We start from the raw sequence: 23,496 nt of genomic DNA on the forward strand, positions 1-23,496 counted from the left end.
TCCTTGATACGTATCCTACCTCCAAATCATTTTTGATATGTGTCCTACCTCCAAATCAAAATGTAGAGCAGGATCATAGTGGGATAAATATTAGGATAAGGATTGACACTGCAGACATCTTAAAATTATCCTCCAAGTCAGTTCCTTCACGTTTCACCAAATGATTTGTTTTTAGTTCCAGCGGACTTTTATTGAGATAAATGAACAGCAACAACAAAAATCAAATTTTTACCATTTTTCCCCCTCTGGCCCTTATAAGCAAATCAAAGAGTCTTGTCCATGGCCATTTTAGTTTGTATTGCTATTGCCAGGCAGAGGACCATCCAGAACCCGTATCCTCCTTTACCTTAAAAGATAAGATGTAACCAGCTATAGAAGGACACCCGAGTTTCTAGCGTAAGAAACGCTATTTACAGGCTGAGTGGGGAGAGGTGTAGGAGCTGAGTTGGTTCTCGGATTGCATCTATTTATACAAGATGAGGTATAATCTGGATGGGGCACCTTGAGGAGATTTACAGGGGCTGGAACACACAGATCTGCCGGTGTAGGAGCTGACTGACAGCCGTGGAGTAGCTGGATAATGCGATGGTCCTCGTGTTTGTATTTCAGCGTGCCTCAACCACACAAGAATGATGGAGAAATTAGCCTCTCTGACAAAAACACTTCGTCTACACAGCTGGGTGTTCACCATTAGTCTGTTTGACTGAATGAAGCAGGAGCAAAGGCCACGGCTACTCATGTCTTGGAACTGGGCCAACAGCTATCCAACAAACCCTTATGATTTTTTTTTAAACCCCTAGCTCTTATATAAAACTTTTTAATGGCACTACCATCTATTTTCCTTAAATAAAAAAATGTTGAATATTTCTCTCACACCCGTTGAAGAGGGAGAGGAGAACTTAAATTAACTCCAAATGGTATGAATTTAATACAGCCCCAGCTGCCGGCAGGTTTCTTCAGGGCAAGCCTCTTGGTCTGAGAGCCTCCCCAGCTGCTGTGTGATCTCACAGCCCATCCCATTTGAAAGTCACCGTGCTACCAGGCCACAGTTCTAAACACATAATGAAAACCACTTGGCTTGGGGCCTCTCTGATCAGCAGCTGATCCCGTGATCTGGTCATAAAGCAGGTAGGCCCAGGGACAGCAGCGAGCGCTCTGGAGTTGGGCAAAAAACCTCTGAGGAGCAGAGGGGCTTTCTGTGTAAGGCTTTTGTTGTGGGATGCTGTGTGTTCTCCAAGTTTTTCTCTGCTGGAGCAGCCTTTCGTCTTCACGTTTCATGAGGTTGAGTAACTCAGAGGAGGTCAGGAACCAAGGTGATACCAATTTTGACTAACTCACAGTTTGGAGAATTTTGAGTTCTTTTTTTGGAGAAAGGGGACAGATGTCCCAATTGATAGTCACATAAATAATGGTTGGGCAAGGATGTGCCAGTCTTCAGACAGGTGAAAGCAAATTCTGTGTTCAATTGTCTTAGAGAATGAAAGTTGGCACTAAACCCTACCTGTGTGCCCATTCCAGTACAACGAAATACAGAATTTACTTGAACACAAACCAGAGCTTGCTCAGTTCTGCAACAGGAGTGCATGGCTTTTCAAGCTGAGTATGAGGAGACTGTGCGCTTCTGACTTTTGATAGACAGCAGGTAACTCATGACATCCTTTGGGAGAGAGTATGGTGGGAGAGAATCGTGGAGTCAAACAAAAAACTGCATCAAATGTATTAGGTTGCTCCCCTGAGGCTCCCAAAACATTTACTAGTAAAATATTGCCTCCCCCCACCCCCGGACTACAACATCCTTGTTGGCATTCAGTTTCGGTGGGAAGAGCGGTGGGGATGCTGGAAGACTGTGCGGTTGGGTGACAAGGCAAGTGTCTGTGGCCTTTGAGAAGAAAGAGTTGAGAGTTGTGAAGCAGATGAATGGACTATGCGCTCTCTAGGGACATCATGAAAAAGCTGGCTAAAAAAAGTTCTGCCTCTTTATTTCTCTACATAGTCAACTTTAAAAAAAAACAAAAAACAAAAAAACAAGTCTGACCTAAAACGTTTCTAGTAAGTGTAAAAAAAAAGAACTAAAATAATTGATGTAAAAACAAATACAAGTTCTGTTTCTGAAGTCGAGGTTGCCAAAACACCCCAGCAGAAGACTCTTGGGTACAAACTCTGCCTACGTTGACTCCAGGCTTTTGTTTGTTTTTTGCTTCCAAGTCAGAATAGTGCTGGGGAGATAGCTCAGCCAGTCAAGACCTTGTCTTGCAAGTCTGAGGACCCGAGTCCTATTCCCAGAATCCACATGAAAAGCTGCGCACACTGCTAATCGCAACAGTGATGCTCTGAGAGGCAGAGGCAGGCAGGTCCCGGGAAGGAAGCTCACTGCCACTGCCAGTGAGCCAGCCGGCCTGACGACATTCTAGAGCGGCAAAGAAGTTGCCTGAGCCTGTCCCTTGATACCACACAGACTCACTGCTTCCTCCCTCCCACCCAAACCCTGCATGGGTGCACACACACATATGTACACATATCTGGGTTCTCTCAACTTGAATAATTCAAGCTTTCGAATTCTTCCTGAAAATATCCGTCATGGCTTTCAGGTCAAGTTTGCTCCTCTCATCTTTGAGGCTTAAGGGTGTTGACTGGTAGGTAACACGGTTTTCATGGATGTATTGTTGCACAGGGATGGTCACTGGTGATCTTTGCTTGTTTATTCTGCTCCGTCCTCCGTACAGGCCTGGGAAACTCAATTCATACTGAATGGCCGCATACATATGGTACACATGCATAATTGTATGTAAGCATGTATGTACATGAAATGAAACCCTCAAGGGCTAGCTGAAGCACAGCACTATCTGGTCAGTTATGAAATATCTTCTCTTTAATGCTATGGCTCGTGGTGTGAACAATCCCAGAATCCTTCTGCCTGTTTCTATGGCAACCAAATCTGTGTTCTCCTGTTTGGGACTTGATACTTCATGGAACAGAAACTTTACCTGCAGAGAATGTAAAATAAAGCCTCTTTCTAAGAATCATGGGAATACTTAAAATTTTTTTATGAAAAAAAAAAAAACCCACCATGCTTGTGGGACAGGCATTTTTAAGGTAATTTGGGGGCCTCCGGAGTCCAGTCAACAAAGACGAATCTGGGCTTGAAATCTGGCTTGAAACTACACATGCCAAGAGTGAGGTGGTATTGAGGAAGAAATCGCAGTAGCCAAATTGTTTGTTGTTAGGCTGGGTAGCATTAATGAGGGCTGGGACAGAATGATTTCTTTAGACTCTCCTCATCAGTTATGGGAACTAGCCAGCATATAAAAAACACAATGCCTATTTCTTCTTACAGTGTGGACTCCCAGCTAGGTTGTCTCCCATGGCCAGAAGTCTGCCCTGATTCCTTCTCACTTTAATGGCCTCTGTGTCTCTTTCCTCCTTCCACAGGTGGAATATAAAATCCCCACATACAGTTGTGCTTTGGGAAAGCTGAAATAACACATAGAGCAACCGAACAGTAATAAGGGGAAAGCACATCATGAATTTAATTCCATTTCCAGATGTAAAATGTCATAAAGGTTTTTTTCCCCCCATACTTGGCAGAACAACGGGAATTTTTGAGACCATTTTATTTCGCTGCATGTACGCATGTTCCTAAGTATGGGTATCAGAGAGGCCTCGGAGTGAGCTATAAATGCCTTCTGTTACTGCTTTCCTGAGGCCCCACATTGAGCTGAGAGATATAACCCTCTACAGAAATGGCAGGAACCGGTGCCTGGCTAATAGTAGAATCACATGTGCTCATGTGATTTTTAGAGCAGGCACTCTAAAGATGGACGGGGTGGCTTCCAACCGGCATCCTTACTCTCTACAAACAACGGCGTTGGTGTCTGTTTCGAAGAGCAAATCACTTAGATTCCCCACCTCTTTTTCTTCCTGACTTCTTTAGTTTTAATCACGCTCACATTGGTGACTTTGGAGGAGCTCCTGGGTGTGAGGTGAGAGAGGGGGCCGGGAAAGGACTAGGTCATTTCTCTGATTAATATTAATCAACAAGATCGTATTGTCGAAACATTGAGAATAAATAGAGAAGTTACAAAAGCGTACCGTGAGGTGTGAAGATGACCCACGGGTGGGGATAAAGTCTGTTTAGATGCCTACTTGCCACGTGTATAATTTTGATACCAAAGAAACCACTCCTCTGTTGGAAAATTTACTGTGTAGGCAGATTACTGGCTGTGCCCCCCTAAGGGTCACCCCCACAGAGGCCTTTTATGAGTTGGAAAGAACACTTTTCAACTCAGCTCCTGATTCAGAGAAATTGTTAGGGTGAGAAACAGGGGGTATCTGAAGGGTAACAAAAAGAAAAATAGAATTTGAAAAAGGCAACCCGCTTCCACGTGTACTTTGCGAGAACCTGCTCAGGCCCTCGTAGGTTCTGTCCTGACAACTGTTCTTGGACTCTTCAAGAGACCACAGCAGAGCTTTCCTTGTGTCTCTTTGCTAACCCCACCTTGTCGCTGAGTGACTCAAAACAGAGACACATGGAGGCAGAGGCAAATGAATAGCTGTGAGCTTGAGGCCAGCCTGATCAACATTGTGAGTTTCAGGCCACCCAGGGCTACTCACTGGGACCCTGGAAAGACGCTCAGCAGTTAAGAACCTTGGCTTCGCTTGCAGGGAACTTGCGTTCAGTATCCAGCACCCACGTGGTAGCTCACAACCGTCTACCTGCAACTCTGGTGTCAAGCGACAGGATAGGACACCCTCTCCTGGCCTCTATGGGCAACAAGCACACACATACATGCACGGAATACAGAAACATGAAAATAAATGAATCTTTTTTTTTTTTTTAAGTAAGGAAGAATGAGATCCAACAATCACGTGTATGTCTATGTTTCTGGCTAACTCAGAATTAGAGATGGAAGTCAAGAAAAAATAAGGACCAGCAAAAAGGGAAGACCGCTTTCCCTTAAACTGTGAGAGATTTCAATTGACCTCACCTTCCCTTTCTGGCTTGTGGGTGTCTTGAAATGACTTAGTTGTTTGCTCCCTGGGTGTTGAGTTGAAGTGCCTGGGCTGAGGAGAGCTACCGTTGACAAGGACTTGTGCGGAACAGCGATACAGACACATCAACAGTGAGGAATAAATGGGACTTGTCACCCCGATGAGCAGCAAACACCGAGGTCCATCCCTCACAAATTATGGACATCTGTATTCCTAATTGGCATTCTTTCGGGCCGTGCCAGCAGAATGGCGGTGCCAGGAGAGCAATAGCCTCAGAAAAGATGAGATGTCACGTTTAGGTATCAAGAGACACGGATGGGGCAGAGGAAGCCTATTGTATGGAATCTTGGTCCATATGGTTGTTGTAACACTGGTGCTTTTGGGTTTGAGGGACCTCTAAATGGCGTGTTTTATCCAGACTGAAAGTGCTGTTTTCAAAGCAGATGGGTTTATGATTTTAGAATAACAAGTGGTTTTTTTGATGGTTGCGTGACCAGCGGAGTCAGTGGAAAAGATGCACATAAATAGTTAACAAGGTAATGGTAAGAAATGTTGACCTTGATTTGTTTAGCTAAGATGTAAAGATTTTTGAAGGTCAAAGGTGTCCTTGTGTAGTGTTTTGGAGTCTAGCTGTGTCTGACCCTCTAACATTAAGCTGCTGTGGCCTGCAGTTTTGAAGAGTGAAGCAAACCAGGGGGAAAGCAAGGAGGGGGAGAGAACAGGAAATGGAGTGAGGTGTTTCAGGAAGTTGTCAGGGGTTGACTGATTGATTCCAGATGGAAAGGGTCAGCCTTCATGACCCAGGAAATACTCACTAGGGGAAAGAAGTTGGCGTGTGGAAGGGGAAGGCCTGGGAGTGAGATGCTGTTGGAATGCACGTCCTACTTCCTTTAGTCTTAAAACATGTAGAAATCCTTGCTCCTTGGAATAGAATAATATCGGCGTTGTCATCATCCATCAGGGAGCAGAGACGGAAGTTAAAGCTGAAGTCTCGCCTGACCCAAAGGATCTTCCCATCCATAATGTAGCTTACTCTTCTAGAAGTAGAGAGAATGCATGTAAAAATCCGGTATTCAAGCACAAATACGAACAACTCATGTCTGACTTCATGTGGTGGAATTTGTGAATCAAACCCATTAACTTCTGCAAACTCAGCTGAGTTGGCAAGCTTTCTTAGATACCTCACAGCCTAAGATATTTGGAATATGAAAAAAAGAACTTCACACACACACACACACACACACACGGACATAATTTAAAATCTTGTAATAAATTTTGCAGACACTGAAATAATTCAGGTTAATTCCCTTGCTGTCGAGAGAGGCCAGCACCAGCCAGCAAAAGATTAAAATTTATTTCCATTGTTAATAGAAAACAATGAAGTGCATGTGAACCAGCAGGGTGTATCATTTAGGATGTGTTCGCTCTGGAACTGAGTCTCACCCCACCCATAATGGACTATGATGAAATCCGTTGGCTGGAGAAAGTGCCGCCTTTTGTGGATGCACACGAACTGTTGGCGGACAGGGTAACAGGCTTGGGTGATGAGTCAAAGAGTTCCTGAGGGGCTGCTCCCCACAGAGGCGTCATCCTAGAATGGGGCTGGGGTTCCCCTTGGTGTTCCCAGGCTAGCTTGGTAAGGTGTACTGCCTGAAGCTCGCTCTCTCTCTCTCTCTCTCTCTCTCTCTCTCTCTCTCTCTCCCTCTCTCATTTCCGTTGTGTCTGAAGATCTTTTTTGCACAGGCAGCCTGATGCAGCCCCCCACCCCCCACGTGTTCTACCATGTTCAGAGGTTAGGATGTACATAAGTGATGTTCTATAACCACCACCGTCACTCACCCTGTGACAATGAGGTCTGTTTATTCCTTGGACTGGGACATGGTATTGCTCTCACTGAAATCACTCTGATAAGCACTCAGGCTTGGTGCACTTGCCAAGAGTGATGGATGTCTGTTTCGTGGTCGCCACCACTGGATAGGAGCTATCTAGAAGAACTTTTCTCAGACGTTCGCATGTTAACACAGACACAATTGAAAACAGACCTAAGGCTAGACAGGCTACATCCCTGAATTGTGAGCAATTATATGGGCGATAATTTTCTGAATGACAACTGAGCTTCCTTTAAGTTTGTTCTCAGAGTCCCCAAGGGCCTGTCATGACTCCTGCCGTGTAGTTGGAGCTCAGTGATTATCTGTTGAGTTGAATGATTGAAACTCATTTACATCCATGTAAATTTTTCATACAGGCTACATCAAGCCCACAGAGTGAGGCTACATGCAGTGATGTGTGGAGCCATGGTTCCTGGGGATTCTTTTAAACCTATTAAATTATAAATCTCATAAAATGTTGTTTGTTTTTTTTTTTTAATGCCAGCTGGTTGGCTGATAACTAAGTCAGTAAAATGCCTGCCATGTAGGTACAAGGACCTGAGTTCAGATCTCTGCTTTAAAAAGCTACATGTAATAGCATGTGCTTATATAGTCCCAGCATTGGGCAGGTGGTGACAGGGCAGATCCCTAGGGCTACTGTCAAGCAGGATAGCCTAATTGGCAAGCTCCAGACCAGTGAAAGACTGAGAAAAGAAAAGGTGTGTGTGGATCACTTGAGAAATACCACCCAAAGTGGCTGATCTTAAATATGCATTCACATACCAAGGAACACACACACACACACACACACACTTGTAAGTAGTGCATGCACACACGTGCACACACGCGCACACACACCCCTCTGAAATTCTCTTTGGGGCAAAGTAAAACAAAGGGAGAGAAGAATAGTCCTTGCGACAAAGCCTGACTGAGAAGGATATGAAATCATTTTCTGAGGAGATAAAATATTCCACCTCATGAGAGGAGAATGGATTGTGCAGTGAAAAATTTACCCTAACACTCTCAAACTTGTGGTTGCCAGAGTTTTTTCATACACTAGGAGATGAGAGATGACCATGGGACCAAAGAGATGACAACAGCAACATTTGAGTGGGTTTTGAAGTTGAATGACAGGTTCTCAAATTTTGTTATGCTGTTCTGACATTTTATTTGCTTTACATTATCCATTTTAAAAAAAGGTGCCTTTAAGTGATATTGAATTCTTTCATACTGAAATATAAGCAAAGTCAAGTTTTCCCACCCTCCTCTTTCATTTAATAAGTTAGAAAGGCGTGGCAGAACAATTACAGGTAGGCTATCCAGAGATTACATTGGGGCCATGGGCAGAAAGAGTCATTTTGAAGCACGACTCATTAAGATTATTCAATGTCCTCCCTGGAAAGGTCTATAAATATTCATGATCATGTATATAATAAGTTTCTTTCTCCAAAGAGCCACAGAGAACAGGTTCTGCATAGCTGCATGAGTTGAGAAGCAGCATTCCATCTGGGACACTCTTCTTCCTGGGTCAAGTCCAAGGGTCGTAGGTGTGGCCGGGCATGCTCTTTTCTGCCTTTCTTTGCTCAGCTCTGCCTTTGAATTTCTTTCATGATCTGACCAGGAACATATAAGAAGAATAGAATTAAATTCCATGCCATTTGTGCCTAGTTTATATACACACACATATATACATATATATGTATATACATGTATATATACACACATAATACATGTATGTATGTATATGTACGTGTACACATACACGTATGTATATGTATGTGTGTTACTATTCTGCAGTCTAGACATAAGACCTCTGAGAGCAGAGATGTGATTATTGGTGCTAATATCTCCCTTTCTGGAACCTTCTCCAGAGTTTAGACTGTGGTAGAATGTCACTGGATAATGTCATCTGTCTTTTTAACTGGATGAAGAAGGCAGGAGCGAGGCAAAGGGGGCGGGGGGAGATACGAACCATCCTAATTTGGCCTGTATTTCACATTGTGCCAACCGCTTTGCTCTCACCATCTTATTTTATCTCATTCGGGCCTGCGAGACAGATAGCATTATTTATGTTTCCAAGATAAGACAAACTGAGGTTTTAAAAGGTTCAGTGGATTGTTCACGAGTTTACGTAGGGAAGCAGCAGCGTAGCAGTCAGATTCAGTTTTCACTCCAAATTCTTGCTCTTCATTACTCCACACCCATCTCTGCCCTTTCTTCCTGCACTAAGCATCCTGTATCTCCCATACTGCATGTGGCAAGCCTTACCTCCTCACAGACTCATTATCACTGTTCGCTCATGCAGATGGACACTAGAGGCAACTGATCAGCCAGCGGTCATTGGTCCTGCACGTCCCCGGTGCAGGATCCCCGTTTCCAAGCTTGGAGAAGTGAGCTTCTCCATGGTGGTTCTGACTTAGTTCCTGCAATGTACTCTCTGAGGCTCCTGCATTGCATGTCTGCAGCTGTGACAGCAGCTGGAGGACAGTCCTGCTGGTGATGAGGTTTCTGGAGCCAGCAGGCAGAAGGCTACTTTCTCCTGACGTCAAACGCACACGGTTCGAACTCAAAGACCTGCTAACCCATGAACCAAAGGCTGCCTCTTGCTCTGCTCCAAGAGCCTGTCCCGTCTCCCGCTCACCTTGCAGAAGCATTCCGTGAGGAATCCCGGGACACTGACAAGGTTCTGTGAAACTGACCACGCTCTCCCCTTTCTGCTTTGATGGCAGGTGGTGTTGTCAACAACAGTCAATGTGGACGGACATGTGCTGGCTGTTTCCGACAACATGTTTGTTCATAACAACTCAAAGCACGGAAGGAGAGCGAGAAGGCTTGACCCATCAGAAGGTAGGACCGGGAGCCAAAGCAGACACGCCCTGTTTGCATTATTTGCTTGGTTATAGACAAACCCTTTAGCCAGACTAGTCTAACATTCACACTCAGTATGTGGGGTCCTGGGGAATCAGACTTGTCACCTCTTGAATGCTGAGGAAGCGCTCTATCTCCCGAGTCACATCCCAGCCCCACGTGCACTTCTCGCTGCTATTGTACATGCTGACTGCGGTCTTCTCCCGTCAGCTGACTGCGCTCCGCCCGACTCGACTCCCAGCCAGCACTCAGATTCCTGCCCCTCTCGGTCTCTTCCACTGCAAGTTTGTGTTTTTCTTTCAGCGGGGCTGGTATTTCAGGCAATCGCAGGCCTGTGACATCTTAGTTAAACAGGAACAGTACAGTGCCAGACGTGTATGAATAAGTGTCAGCTGTGCCCTTAAACAGATTGTGGGCAAAACAAAACAATGTGCGGAGTGAAACTGACATTAATTGATTTTTGTTTGCTTGGACAAGAAGAAATCACGGGCTGCTCTGGGTAGTTTTCCAAGTGCATTAAACTAATTAGAAATACTGGTAACTGTTAAATTTCAAGTTGTCCAAAAAAATTAAAGTATATCAATGAACCAACTGACAAACCTAAGTGAATTCCATTTCACTTGCTTCCCCTTGTTCCTCTCCCCAAACTGGCTGATTTTGGGAGACTTCGTGATAAAGACAAGAATCAAATCCAGCTCTATGAGTTTACTGTTGATGTTTTCGCTATATGCTGCCCACCTCTTTCCAACTCAGCCCCTAAAATGTATCTTGTATCATTTAAAATAGGAATTAATGAACTGAAAAAAAAAATGATTGAATCGGTAAAGAATTTGGAGCGGTGTTAATTCTCCCACAGTGGGCACTGAAAGGAAGAAGAAAAACCCAGAGTTCAGAGCTCTGCGCCCCTCGAGTTTCTTTTGACTGATTGGATGTGATTGACTGGCCGTTCAAAGGGGGCTCATGTTTTTGGAGTCCTGCCAAAGTTCTCCTCCACCTTTGACCCTGTCAACTTTGGAAATGGAGTGATGGATTGACTTCAGTTATGGCCTGAACACAGTATTGGGTTCCTGTTGGGATGCAAAGTCCAGAGGCCTTGAACATAGGCAAGAAGGCAGGAAACTCTGTTCTACAGTGTTGGGAGAGCCATTAGAGGTTGTCTCTAGGTGGGGTTGAGCAAACGCTCTAGCTACGATAGATCCTGTTTCCTCTTTCTCTCCTCAGCAATGTTAACAAGCCTTGTAAATCTTAATATTGTGGGGCAGAGGAGGTGGGGAGAGAAAAGGGATTTACACTTTTCTACAGTGATCAACTTATATAAATATGGGCAAAAACAACATAGTTTTAAAAACACCCTTTGCACAATTAGCTAAGTGTTTCAGTCTTTCATACATAATGGCCAACTCGTTAGGCTTTAATGACCTGGTAAAAACCAACAGCCAATTAGGGAAGGACGGCAAATCAACACAGCTCAACATGAACTTCTTGGAATGACCAACAGCTTTCCAGGACAGCACCTTTCCCAAACCCCAGACGTCACCCACCGAGGACACAGAGCTGAGTTGTTCTTTCTTGTCTTCCCAGCTACACCCTGCATCAAAGCCATCAGCCCAAGTGAAGGCTGGACCACAGGAGGAGCCATGGTCATCATCATTGGTGACAACTTTTTTGATGGTCTCCAAGTTGTGTTTGGTACCATGCTTGTATGGAGTGAGGTAGGTCAAAGCCATTTGCTTCCATGATCTCCTTTGGCTCTGTGTTTCTTCTGGGCTGGGGGAACTAGCAATTTTTGGATCCTATGATACTCAGTCCTATGTACCTACTGTGAACGAACAAGACACACAGGGTACCAAGACATGTAAAATGATAACAATTGGGGAATGAATTCCTTAAAATGATAAATATCCATTGCAGTACTATCTAAGATTGTGAAAAAAATTTAGAGTCTAAATACTGGATCATAGAAGAGTGAAGGAGAAAAATGTTAGGGTATCTTTCCACCCTTGAAAATTGCGTTTTGGAAAAATCCTAATGATACTAGAGAAGAACATGTTTATGCTGTGATGCTGCATGGAGAAGAAGCCAGAATAACAGCGGACGTGCATAATCTAATTCTGTGACACACAGCCATTGAAATGTCTGGGCAACACACCAGATCTTAATATTGGTTGTCTCTGCATTATATAATTTCAGACTTCTTTGAATAGTTCTGTACATTCCCAATTTTCTTTATTGGATATGTTTGACTTATAATCAGTGAAACCGACTAAGCACATTACCAGAAGAGAAGGATGGGTGCTGAGTTGGGCTTGGCGGTTGTCAAACTAATATGTGAGGCATTAAGCAGTGACCTCTTGGGTGGCTTGCCTAGTGACTGTCTTTCCTTGCCTCTTCTCAGCTTATAACCCCTCACGCCATCAGAGTACAGACCCCTCCCCGGCATATCCCCGGAGTTGTGGAGGTGACACTGTCTTATAAATCCAAACAGTTCTGCAAAGGAGCCCCGGGCAGGTTCATTTACACAGGTAAGAAAGAAAATGATTTCCAAGGTATCTGGTTCCCAGCTCATCTTTGCTCTAGTTAGCAGTATCTCTGCTTTGTAATCAGCCCCAGTTATTCTAGGGCTTTCTGGTACCATGGGAAGAATGGACATCAAATGGGAAGTGAAGGCTCAATTTTGAATTTGAACTTTACCTAAGAAACTCTGCATGGTCTGACTGATGGCCATGGAAGCTCACTTTGGGCACTGCTCCCCCCGCCAAAAAAAAAAAAAAAAACAAAAAACAAAAAACTTGTCCCTGTTACAACCACTCTAGAGCAGCCTTTCATATGAACAACTGGATAAATGTAATCAAAGTTGTTGGCTGTGAGTTTTCTTGACTGCAGTTCAAGGATGCTGCCTGGTAGAGCGGTACAAAGTATCTTAAAACTTCACAAAAGTAAAACCCACCCAACCATTCCATTTCCGCTGAGCATCCTTTTCGAATTGTCCGGACGACTGCTCTCTCTTGGTGAGAAGGACAGGCAGCATGTTAGACACAGTTCCTTCCCTGTCTGGAGGTTTCAGACCTCTTGGAGGAAGCAGTTGATTGATGCCAAGTGCAGGTGGAGACTTCCTCAATCCAAAATGCAAAGTGTCTATTGGGAGAAGTGTGAGTTTCCGAAAGAGAGCTCAGTGTGGGCTGGCATTATGGGATTTAGGAGCCCACCTGGTCTCAGTGTGGACAGCAAGTAATGGGAAAGAGAAGCTGTTTGGTGTACCTCCCAGGGGGTTACTGTTCTCCCACTCATCTATGCCTTTGTGGAATGATGTAACTAGCTTATTGAGATATCGAAGGGAGGGAAGTTAAGTCCCTTTAATGAAGTGAACATTCTGGGGTCCAATGCAAAGGCAACGAATGTTGTGATTTTGGTCCAGTGAAAATAAGGGCAGGAGAACAAATCCTCTGTGGACATATGACCGTCCTACCACCCTATAGCCCCACAGAGCTGGTGAGTCGGTGGTGGTTCTTGGAACTGTACTGGGAAGTCCATGACTCTGTTGGAGTGATGGGGTGTGCCTGGCAAAGAACACATCCAGATGATGAGGCAGAAATGAAAAGGAGCCCAGTGCCACTGGGCAGGAACAAGAATGCCAGAGTATTAGAATGGAAGTCCCTGGGGTGAGGAGCAGTGGGAAATGAGGAAGGTAGGCAGGATGAGGAGGATGTGGAAGATACTGAGCCAGGGAGTACCTAGACAAGAGTGAGAACTGCAAGGATGGATGTTGTCCTGGAGGGGAGGGCAGCTCTACCATAGAAGGAAGCTTGAGAAGGCCTCGTGAGAATTCCATAAAGAAGGGCTTCGAACAGTGAGGAGGAGCTGAGAAGGAGCAATTTAGGGGAGAAGGAAAGGGAGAATGGAGTGACCCTGATGTCTGGTCGAGAAGGCCCTTGCTCTAGGATGCTTAACACATATTTGACATCTCTTGTGTTTAGTCCAAGTACCCCTGGGAATAGATCATGGCTCTAGCTTTGGAAGATGCAAGTGAATATTCTAAAAAGTACTTCGCAGTCAGCCTTCAACTGTCTCTGAAGTTGGGAATGGTCTCAGTTCTCACAGGACTGTGGACACTTAAAGCCAGATGTGCGCGTGCGCGCGCGCGCGCGCGCGCGCACGCGCACACACACACACACACACACACACACACACAGTTCCTCTGAAAGCTGAGGCTCTTACTCATAGCTGCATTGAATTGCCAGAACCTACCTTGGCTCTCAGGTAAATAATGTCAAATCTCTTAACCCCTGACACTGTACAGTCACTAAATTTGTGTTCAAAATCATGTTCAGGGTACAAGCCCTGTAACATCAGGATACCTCAGCATCCTACTGTTCTAGAAGAGAAGAGAGATGCTCTGGATCCCAATAACTAGGTTAAATCTCATAAGATAGGTAAAAGCCAAAGGGGTTTTTGGAATATCTATCAGGGGGGGACTAACTCAGGAGAAATCTAGAAAAGCTTCTTAGAGGAGGGAACAATACAGGGACATTTGGAAGCAGCAGTTTTCCAGCTGAGGATCCATATTTCCGGAAAACAAACGTAGCATCTAGCAGAAGAGGGACCCGTGATGCCATAGCTGCAGTGTGGTATGCCTGAGTGTCAAGGTCAGCACAGATCTCCCTCCCTGGCTTCATAAGACGTGACTGTGCCATGTGTTATATTAGGGAATTGACCCATTGTTGGCATTGCCATGCCTGTGTGCACTGTGCGTGTATGATGCTTAACCTCATGTATGTTGAGCATGCACACCATGCTCAACACTGACCCCTGGGACACATCCGAGCTTCAGGCGCTCACCTTCCCAGGCATTAAGATGTAAGTCGCTCTGCCTCCACCCACAGCTTGACTGGCCTGCTAAAGACTTCTTGGCTCCACCTTGTAGAGGTGGATATGTATGCCACAGGGCTGAGGAGGGGACACGGTAACAGTGCCCAGAGACAGGGGTAGGGTGACAAAGGTCCGTCAACCGACTCTCCAGGGGATTTAAAACAAAGGCGGGGCTGCAGTGTTTCCTGATGTTCCCGGTGCAGGAACTCTCCTTACCGTGATTTCAAGCTAGCACATGACACCATGGAAATTCAACCACCTGCTCCCGCGAGCCGGAAAGCCAAGGCTTCGTAAGCACTTGGGGTGGAGTGGATAGACAGTGAACCGTACGCTAGATGGATGCTCAGAATGTGTTACCAGTATTGGGTTTATTCTCTCATGGGTGTCGCTGTGGCCTCTAGTTTGAACAAGGAATGGCAAGTAGAAGGAGTACTAAATACTTGTGTGAGATGTTATAGCAATTGAATTTTAATTGTTTTTTTTTTTTTTTTTTTTTTGTGTTTGTTTATTTTTGAAGCAGGGTTTAGCTATGTAGCCCAACGTGGTTTTGAACTTAAGGTCTTCAGGCCTTAGCCTTGCAAGTGCTGAGATGAACTGAGTGTTCTCAAACTTAAGTACTGAGGACTTAGAATAAGCCAAACAGAGGGCCTAGGGCATGAGGGGCTCTGGGGTGGGAAGGACAAGTTTTCTATTTGACTGACCTCATGAATGAGACAGAAGGCCTGAGGGTAAGGCAGTTTTGGCACAAGCTGAGGGCTTAGAGACTAGGTCACACAGGAATATTCCTTCAGCTCATCAAGTACTGAGAAGGATACTGTCATGGTCAGATTTGCCTCTTCAAAGGCAATATTGGGGGTTAGGGGATGGTTCGGTCAGCACAGTGCTTGCAATACAATCATGGGGATCTGACACAGGAGCATAGAATATATATTTTACAAATCCAGGCATGAGGGTATGGGAAATCAGACAAGAAGACATCCGGGGCTCCTTGGCCAGCCAGACCAACTTGACTGGTAAGCTCCATGTTTATCAAGAGACTTTGTCTCAAAGAGGAAGCGATTGAAGAAGACGCTCAATGTAGACTACCAGCCTCCATAGATACATACATGCACTCATACGTCATACGTGTGAGACAGCGCGTAGCGCGCACACACACACACACACACACACACACGGGTCTTTCTGGCTGTGATGCAGAGAATGGCTTCCCTGCAGTGTGTGTGCAGAGGGTCAGGTGGCGGCCAGTGTGGTGGCCCAGAACAGCAATGACAGCAGCTTGGACTACAGTGCTGGTGGTGGGGACAGGCAGAAGTGAATGGAATTTAGGAAGTAGCACCGACGGGACGCGATGATTGATTGGACGGGGTGATGGTTGGAGAGGGGAGGGATGGCGACCATGCTCAGGTTTCAAGTTTGAAAAATTGGGTGGGTAGTGTTAGAAAATGATGTTTTTCAAGGTATAAAGTGCTAGGGGAGTTCAGAGAGAGGACAAAATACTTCCAGCTGGCGGAGAAGTGGGAAGAGTTAATATTGTAAAGATGTCGATTAATGAACACATTTAGCACGATGCCAATCAAAATACCAACAAAATGTTTGGGCAAAACCATACAAAGTTCATCTGGGAAGGTGCTAAACTAGAAACTCCTGTTTGGAAAAATGGAAGAACCTTGCCCCCTCCAGACATTAAAACCTATTTTTAAGGTTTAATAATTAAAAGAATATGGGATTGTGCAGGATTGTATAGAAATGGCAAGCAGCAGAAGAGAAAAATCTAAAAACAAACTCTTTCTGCACACAAGTGTGTTGGTACTTAAGTACCAGTATGCTGGGGTCCTCTCTCATGTCAGGGAGGAAAAGACAAAAGGTTTAGGCAATGTGCTTGGCCATCTGGTTAGAAAAGTATCAGAAGAGAGTCTCAAATTTCTAGCTGGACATTGTCAACTGGAAATATTTTCAAGTTAACTATTGCTCATTAGCATGTAGGTATTTTAAAAGATTATGCAAGTAAAACGTAATTATCGTCTTAGCACTTGCTCATCTGGACCCTAGAAAGAAACCACTGAGTCAAAACAGAAAGAAGATGGGACTGTGCAAAAAGTGAAGATCGGCACATCAAAATGTCAAACATCAAAAACAACACCAGTACCATCCTTGGCTATGGAAAGCATTCTGTCTCACACACAAGAAGATCCATCCATTTGTTGAGAATTTTTGCTTCCTATTGCCAAGCGCCCTTTTGTTTCATTGTGGAGTAAGAAGTAAACATTCAATGCATATTAAGAGAGGAAGGCAAAGAACACGGAAGAAGACAGCAAATATCATCAGAAGTAATTTGTGGGTGGGACTGGCATAGCCACATTCACGTGCAATCCTAGCTCCTGGGAGGGAGTAGCAGCAGGATTATGAGTTCAAAGTTATCCTTGGCTGCATAATGAGTTTGCAGCCAGCCTCAGCTACAGGAGACATTATCAGAAAAGAAGGAAGGAGGGAGGGAAGGAAGGAAAGAATTTATTTCAATCTACTTATAATCATATAAATGCAAATAAGAGCAAGAAGAGTCTTATAGGTTTTTTTTATCAAGGTGATAAATTTTTTTTTTAAGCAAATGAAAACACATAGTTTGGGAGAGCTAGAATAAGGTGGGGGCTTCTCTCAAACAGCACGACAGGGAGGTGGATGGTTAGAGACGTATTCCTGGCTGGTCCTAGACCTGAAGAATGTGTGTGCCCCGTGGTCTAATGGTTCTGCTTCCAGCAGTACCTACTTAGAAAATAATTGAATTTGCCCAGGGCTGTCCATTGGAGTTCTATTTATAGTACTAAAAATTAAAAATAGCATTGATGTCCAGGGTGTGGGCGGGTTCATGAAACCAAATTTGGGACATGTTTATACATTTCAAACATGAAAAAGGATACTGTAGACAGAAGTTTGTTTACATGGGAGATGCTGTGATTTAGGCTTTTGTGTGCGTAGCCTGCTGGGCAAAATGATGCAAGCCTAGAATCCCAGCCCTAGAGGGTAGAGGCAGGAGAATCAGGAGTTCAAGAGCATCCGCAGGTAAAATAGTAAATTTGAGGCCAGCCTTGGATACATTAAAAATAAAAACCCACCAAATAAGAATTTAAAAATTGTATACCAAGCACGGCAGCACACACCTCTCTTCCCAGCATTTAGGAAGTGGAGACAGGAGCATGATAAATTGTGAGTCAGCCTAAACTACATAGCCTGACTGCTCTGTTTGCATAGCATGGTAAACTTTTGACAAATACAAAAAGATGAATAGTTGTACCTGTGCCAATATACACGTGAGCAGCTGCGGTTTTTTGTTACGAGTATTTTTGATTTTTTTTTCCACGTTGATTGTGTCTATTTGTGATTTTGATTTAAAAAAAAATTACAAGATAAAAACTCCATGTTATGCATGTTCAAATATGGGAAGCGTAGGCTACCGGGTACAGAGATGGTCTTTGTGGATGGAGTTCAGGGACTCTCCTTGCCTTTGAGAGGAAGGGGCCTTCAGATGCAGGCAGAGTGACAAGGGTTGGGGCTCTGTAAGGGATGCTGCTGCAGTAGAGAAGGAATCAGAAACACAAACACTGTCTAGGAGAGCTCGGAACGCTGCCCGTTCTTCTACCTTGAGGTCATTGGGCCGAGCGCAACTCTTCCTGGTGGCCAAAGAAACTGACATTATCACCCACAGAGGAGTTCAGGTCCCCAGGAAATGGTTTTGTGTCCTGTTGTTTTCCTTGACGAGTGAAAGCCCCATCCTGAAAGCCGATTTAATTTTGGTTGTGATGGCTAGAACGGCAAGGACTCCCGGGGTAGATTGAAGAAAAGAGGTCTCCACCCAGATCCAGGTCCTTACTCCAGCCAGCCCACTGAAGTGTGGCTGCTTTCTCTGTGGAGACGTGGGTGCAGGCCTCTTGGATTTCTAGCTGGCTTGGCCTCTCATGACTGGGGTGGTGACCGTGATCTGTGTTCTCTGAGCACTCCTACTTAAAGTTCTGTATCTGAGCTGAGCTTTCCCTGTGGGATGGTCCTCATGACTGCTGAAAGCGCAGCTCCAGTAGTGATGTATAAAAACTCACCCAGGTCTCAGAGCAGAGGAGGGACTTGAAACCCGGAGAGCTGTGCTCGGCAGGGTAGGATTGGGTCTAAGAAATTCCCCGGAACAGCCAGGAAAGTTGCTCTGGGGACTGCCACGGCACCAGTCTTTTTCTTGTCCTCTTGTTAAGCCTCCCTGATGTTCTGAGCCTCAGGATCTTTATCTATAAAGCTTGGGTACCAATTATATGATTATCCACATGGTTCCCTAATCGATCCCAATCACAAGAGCCATCAAATCACACTTTTTGAGGACTTGAGCACCTGTATTTAAGGAAAGAATTGAACTTAGGAGGCATGGCTTCTGCTCTGGAGCCTGTCTCAGAGCCTTCACGCCTTGGAGAACTGGAAGGGTTCTTGGGAGACCATGGGCATGTCACCCATGGACACCCCAGTAGTGTTTACTCTTAGGTGGAACTTATGAGATAGAGACACAAAAAGGAGGCTAAGTATCTCCTCCTTTGTCACACCCCCTTCCACGCGCATGACTCTAATATGTGAAGTCTAGCTGCAGATGATACAAGGGAGCAACACAACTAAGTTGCTTAAGCTATCAGATATACCCTGCTATGAGTAAAGAGAGTACAGTAATCAGTTCTCCTCAGCTACCGTTGCCAAGGACAGCACAGGCAACGCCGGCGCTCAGAGAAACACTACAGTTTCTTCACACATGCAGCTTTGCAGCGCTGTCTTCCTTCAGCCACGGATTGCCAACCTGCAACTTGCTGCTTTGGAGCTGAGGGTCACCCGGGACTCAGCTCATCAGAAGAGTCCCGTCACCTCTGTCTGGTTTGAGACCCAGAGGTGGTATAGCAGCCGAGGCCGGGCGGGGAGGAGGACCCCTCCTCTGCTCTTCCGGAAGATGTCTCTGCAGACAACTGGCAAGGAGAAAGATTGTCCTGGGGCCAGTGGGACCACAGTGGTTGGCTGGGCAGAGTTCTCAGCTGTCTTTACTTGATGTGGCAGCAAGTTTACAAGGAAAGGCTGTCCTGAGTGTGTGTGTGTGTGTGTGTGTGTGTGTGTGTGTGTGTAACTGCTGTCCTCTGGTTGTAATCTTATATCATCTGCAGAAGCCAGTTCAGATCAGCATGCGTGAGTTGATAGCAGGTTGTTGAGGACCAGAGGTAGATAAGTCCAGTTTTTTTTACTGTTGTTCTTATGGCTCTTGGCAGAATTCAGGCTACACACTCGTGTGTGTGTGTGTGTGTGTGTGTGTGCGCGTGCGTGCGTGTGTGTGCGTGTGTGTGTGTGTGTGTGTGTGTGTGCATGTGCGTGCACTGCTGCGCTTTCCCATCAAAGGGTGTGTGTGGGCATTGCTTGATGTTGGGAATGTCTTCCTCCATCACTTCCCTAACTTACTTTTTTCTAGGCTCTTTCACTGAACCTGGGGTCTACTGATTCAGCTGGGGCTGGCTGGGGAGGAGCCCCTGAGAGCCTCCCAGCTCTGCCTTTCCCCCAGTGCTGGGGTTCTAAGCACACACCACTATGCCTGCCTGCCCACTCGGGGTGTGGTCCAGGGCCCCACACTCACACACTCACGCTTACTCAGCAATCATTTTCCCCGCTGGGCCATCTCCACATTTGTGAGTTAAGTCTCTGATAAAGTCTATCATACAAAAGAACTAGGAAGGAAAGAAAAAAAAAAAAGCAGTGATTGTAATTTAGTAATTATGCCTGTCATCCGCTGAGCTCACAGGGCCGGACTCGTCTCGTGGCCTCTAATAACTACCACCTCTCCCCGCGATGACAGTTTTATTAGTACCTCAGCTTCATAGGTGAGAAACCCTTTGCGCAGACAAATTAAGTCACCTGCCCGTGGTTGCTGAGTAAGTTCCGTCTAAGCTGTCCAATTCCAAGGCTCAGCCCTTAATCACATGTGTTGTATCTTCCAGTACTATGCAACTGGACCTGGGGCAGGAGTCAGCCCAGAGGGCTGCTGCTGGGCGAGTGAAGTGACCAGGATAAGAGGCAGGAGCCTTCACCCAAACTTTAAAAACAGTATTCATTATGCGTGTGGTGTGTGTGTGTGGGCAGGGAGTATGTGGGGTGCAAATGCTTGCACGCTATGGTGCTCACGCTGAGGCCTGGAGGACAAGGATGTGGTGGCGTCAGCTCTCTTCTTTAAGCTTTGCTCGGGTTCTAGGGGTCGAGCATGGGAAGCTGAGGCTAGACCCCCGGCACCCACCTGAGAAAGCCAGGCACGATGGTGTGCCGCTGGAATTCCAGTGCCGGAGAGGAAGAGAAAGGGGGACCCCTGGAGTTGAGTGGACTAAATCAGCGAGAACAAGGTTCAGTGGGAGACCCTACCTCCAAAGTCAATTAGCTGATTAATCGGAGGGACAATTAATTAACTAACTAATTAAGTAATTGGAGTGACAATTGAGGAAGACACTAATGTCAACCCCTGGTCTTCGTGTGCATGCACACACATGGGTACCCACACACATTTAAAAAATGCATACGCATGCACGTGAGCTCTACCTACTTTAAAGGGAGGATGAAGTCATTTGTGTCCACGAGGGTAATTACGCACGGAGCTAGGAACCCATGGACACCATTGCCATGGCTAGCATCTGGCAGGAGGAGACGCTGTGGCTGTGATGGGTCTGGAAGACTTCCTTCCTCATTGCTCTTTGACCAGCAATGGACTTTTGCAAATCTTCTTGTCTGTAAAACGTGGATGATTTCTGAAAGAAAAAAAAAAAAAACTCGGCAGGCAATGCCTTTAATCTCTAGTTTGGATTGTGCGAGATCACGGTTGTTCAGGAGACAGAGAAGGGATGCTCTGAGAATATAGCCTGGGCAGGTGGTGGGGGGGTCAGTTGGAAGCAGATGGGGGGGTCACAGGTGGACAGGGAGCGGAAGGGGGAAGGTCCCAGCTGGTCTCTGTGTGTGCAGATGCTTCTCAAGGTGTGCAATTACACTTCAGAGTGACAGTGTTGTTCTGGCTACCGACGACACCAGTGAAAGTGGAAGAATTTGTGTCAGCTAACCCTCAGTCCCCCAAGACTTAGCTTTTATTTCAGCAGCGGCCCAAAGTGTTGATTAAATACCACTGTTCATTATTTGTGAGAAAGTATCTATCAACAGGAAGAGGCGGCAGAGCTGGGAGGAGACATGGGCAACCCTGCATCGTGCTACGCCCCAACTGCCCCTGTAATCATATCCCAGACAGCCTGCTCCCCTAGGCCCGCTGGAAGTATGGGGTCCCCCCTTAGCAAAAATGCACCAGGCAGATGTGAAACCTTGATTTCAAATGTTAATAGCTCATCTATTTTATATTTTGTTTCTCCCCCCCCATAGCATTATCACTGGGGGGGGGATCCCATCAAATAAATGAATCTGATTTTCACTTTAAAATATCCAGATCAGATATCAAAAACCGGCTTGAGTACAATTAATCTCTGTTCAAACCGGTCGGATCAACAGCCCTCTCGGTGGCCTGCACTTTTATAGAATCGCCCATCTCCCCAGCTCCTGTGACAGGCAGCTGCTTCTTCAGTTCTGTCTACAGAATGAATACCCCCCCCTGCCAGATCTGGAGTAGGAAACTGTGACTCCGAGAGAGGCCGCCCGGCTCCTTAACGGACGGGAGCTCTCCGCTACAATATTCCGAGCAGCACGCATGCACTCATAACTGCTGCCTGCTGGCATTTAGGTTTACGCTTGAAATTTATCTTTAATTTTTACAGTTGTCTCCTTAACCGTGTATATTACTCCCTTCTTCAAACAATCTGTCTTGTGACGTGCGGTTTCTCCTGGAACCAAAGCGTAATTAAATATTAAATTAATATTTCATTTGAAATTAAATATCAAAGGCTTCCGTCTAATCTTTCTCTCATGCACTTTTGGTTCCCCCGTGTTCTTGCTCCTGTGTCCACAAAGGCAGGTGCCGCCTCTGAGTAATTCCTCCTGGTTTTGTCTTCATTCCTTTTATTTATTTATTTATTTATTTATTTATTTATTTATTTATTTTCTAATTGCTCCTGCTACGTGTTGGCTACTTTGACTCAAAAGGACATGAGGCCAGATTTCAGTGTGTCCCCGAAGTTAAGGGCAGCACAACTTAGCAGCTTACAGCAGAGGATGCCACTAATTCAAGTAAATGAGATCCTCAGGATCATAAGTTGCAAGGGGTCTTTGAGGACGATGAGTCTACCCGTGTGTCTGCAGAGGAATCTCCCAAAGTCTTTCCTGGCCACATCGAGGGGTGACGGTTCTGTTGCTGGTCGTTGCTGGTATCTAAGGCAGATTCTATGATAGGGTCAGATGCTGTGAAAGGCCTCACCCTTGCAGCCCCTAGCACTTGGAATTAACGCAGCTTGAGCCTCCCTAAGCCAAAATTTTTAAATCGGAACTACTCCAAAAATCCTAAGCGTTCTGAGCATGAACGCAACACTGTAAGTGGAAATTTCCACACCTGGCATCCCATGACAGATCCCCATCAAAATGCAGGTGTGGTAAAAATGTTGCGTGAGACCTTACCTTCTGTGCCACACGTATACAATGCACATGAAATACAGATGAAGTCCAGGATATAGGTAGGGCTCATCTCTATGCTAGCTCAAGCATGAATATGCAAAGATTTCTAAGTAAAATTTCAAAATCCGAAATACTCCCAGCCCCAAGCATTTATGACAAGGGATACTGTCTATCTTTCACAGTTGAACGTATTAGGACTTTTGACAGGTTGACAGTGATTAAGAAATTGGGAACGGGGAGAGCCCAAGTGATAGAAGGCAGACTTCACCAGGATCAACAGGTAGAGTCAAGGGGGCTTGAAGACATGGATACTGTGAAA

The 23,496-nt window shown here is 45.5% G+C and overlaps 1 protein-coding gene across 1 annotated transcript in view; it reads left to right on the forward strand.

Annotated features, from left to right (window-relative positions):
* The window catches only part of Ebf2 (EBF transcription factor 2), a 198,372-nt gene that overhangs the window by 143,771 nt on the left and 31,105 nt on the right, over positions 1 to 23,496 (forward strand). Inside the window, exons 8-10 of the mRNA XM_021635518.2 lie at positions 9,587 to 9,704; positions 11,307 to 11,437; positions 12,121 to 12,247. Of these exons, the coding sequence (XP_021491193.1) occupies positions 9,587 to 9,704; positions 11,307 to 11,437; positions 12,121 to 12,247 (376 nt within the window). The remainder of the gene's footprint in view (positions 1 to 9,586; positions 9,705 to 11,306; positions 11,438 to 12,120; positions 12,248 to 23,496) is intronic.

This window comes from Meriones unguiculatus, chromosome 9 (assembly GCF_030254825.1).
Source record: "Meriones unguiculatus strain TT.TT164.6M chromosome 9, Bangor_MerUng_6.1, whole genome shotgun sequence".
NCBI classification, from domain to species: Eukaryota; Metazoa; Chordata; class Mammalia; order Rodentia; family Muridae; genus Meriones; species Meriones unguiculatus.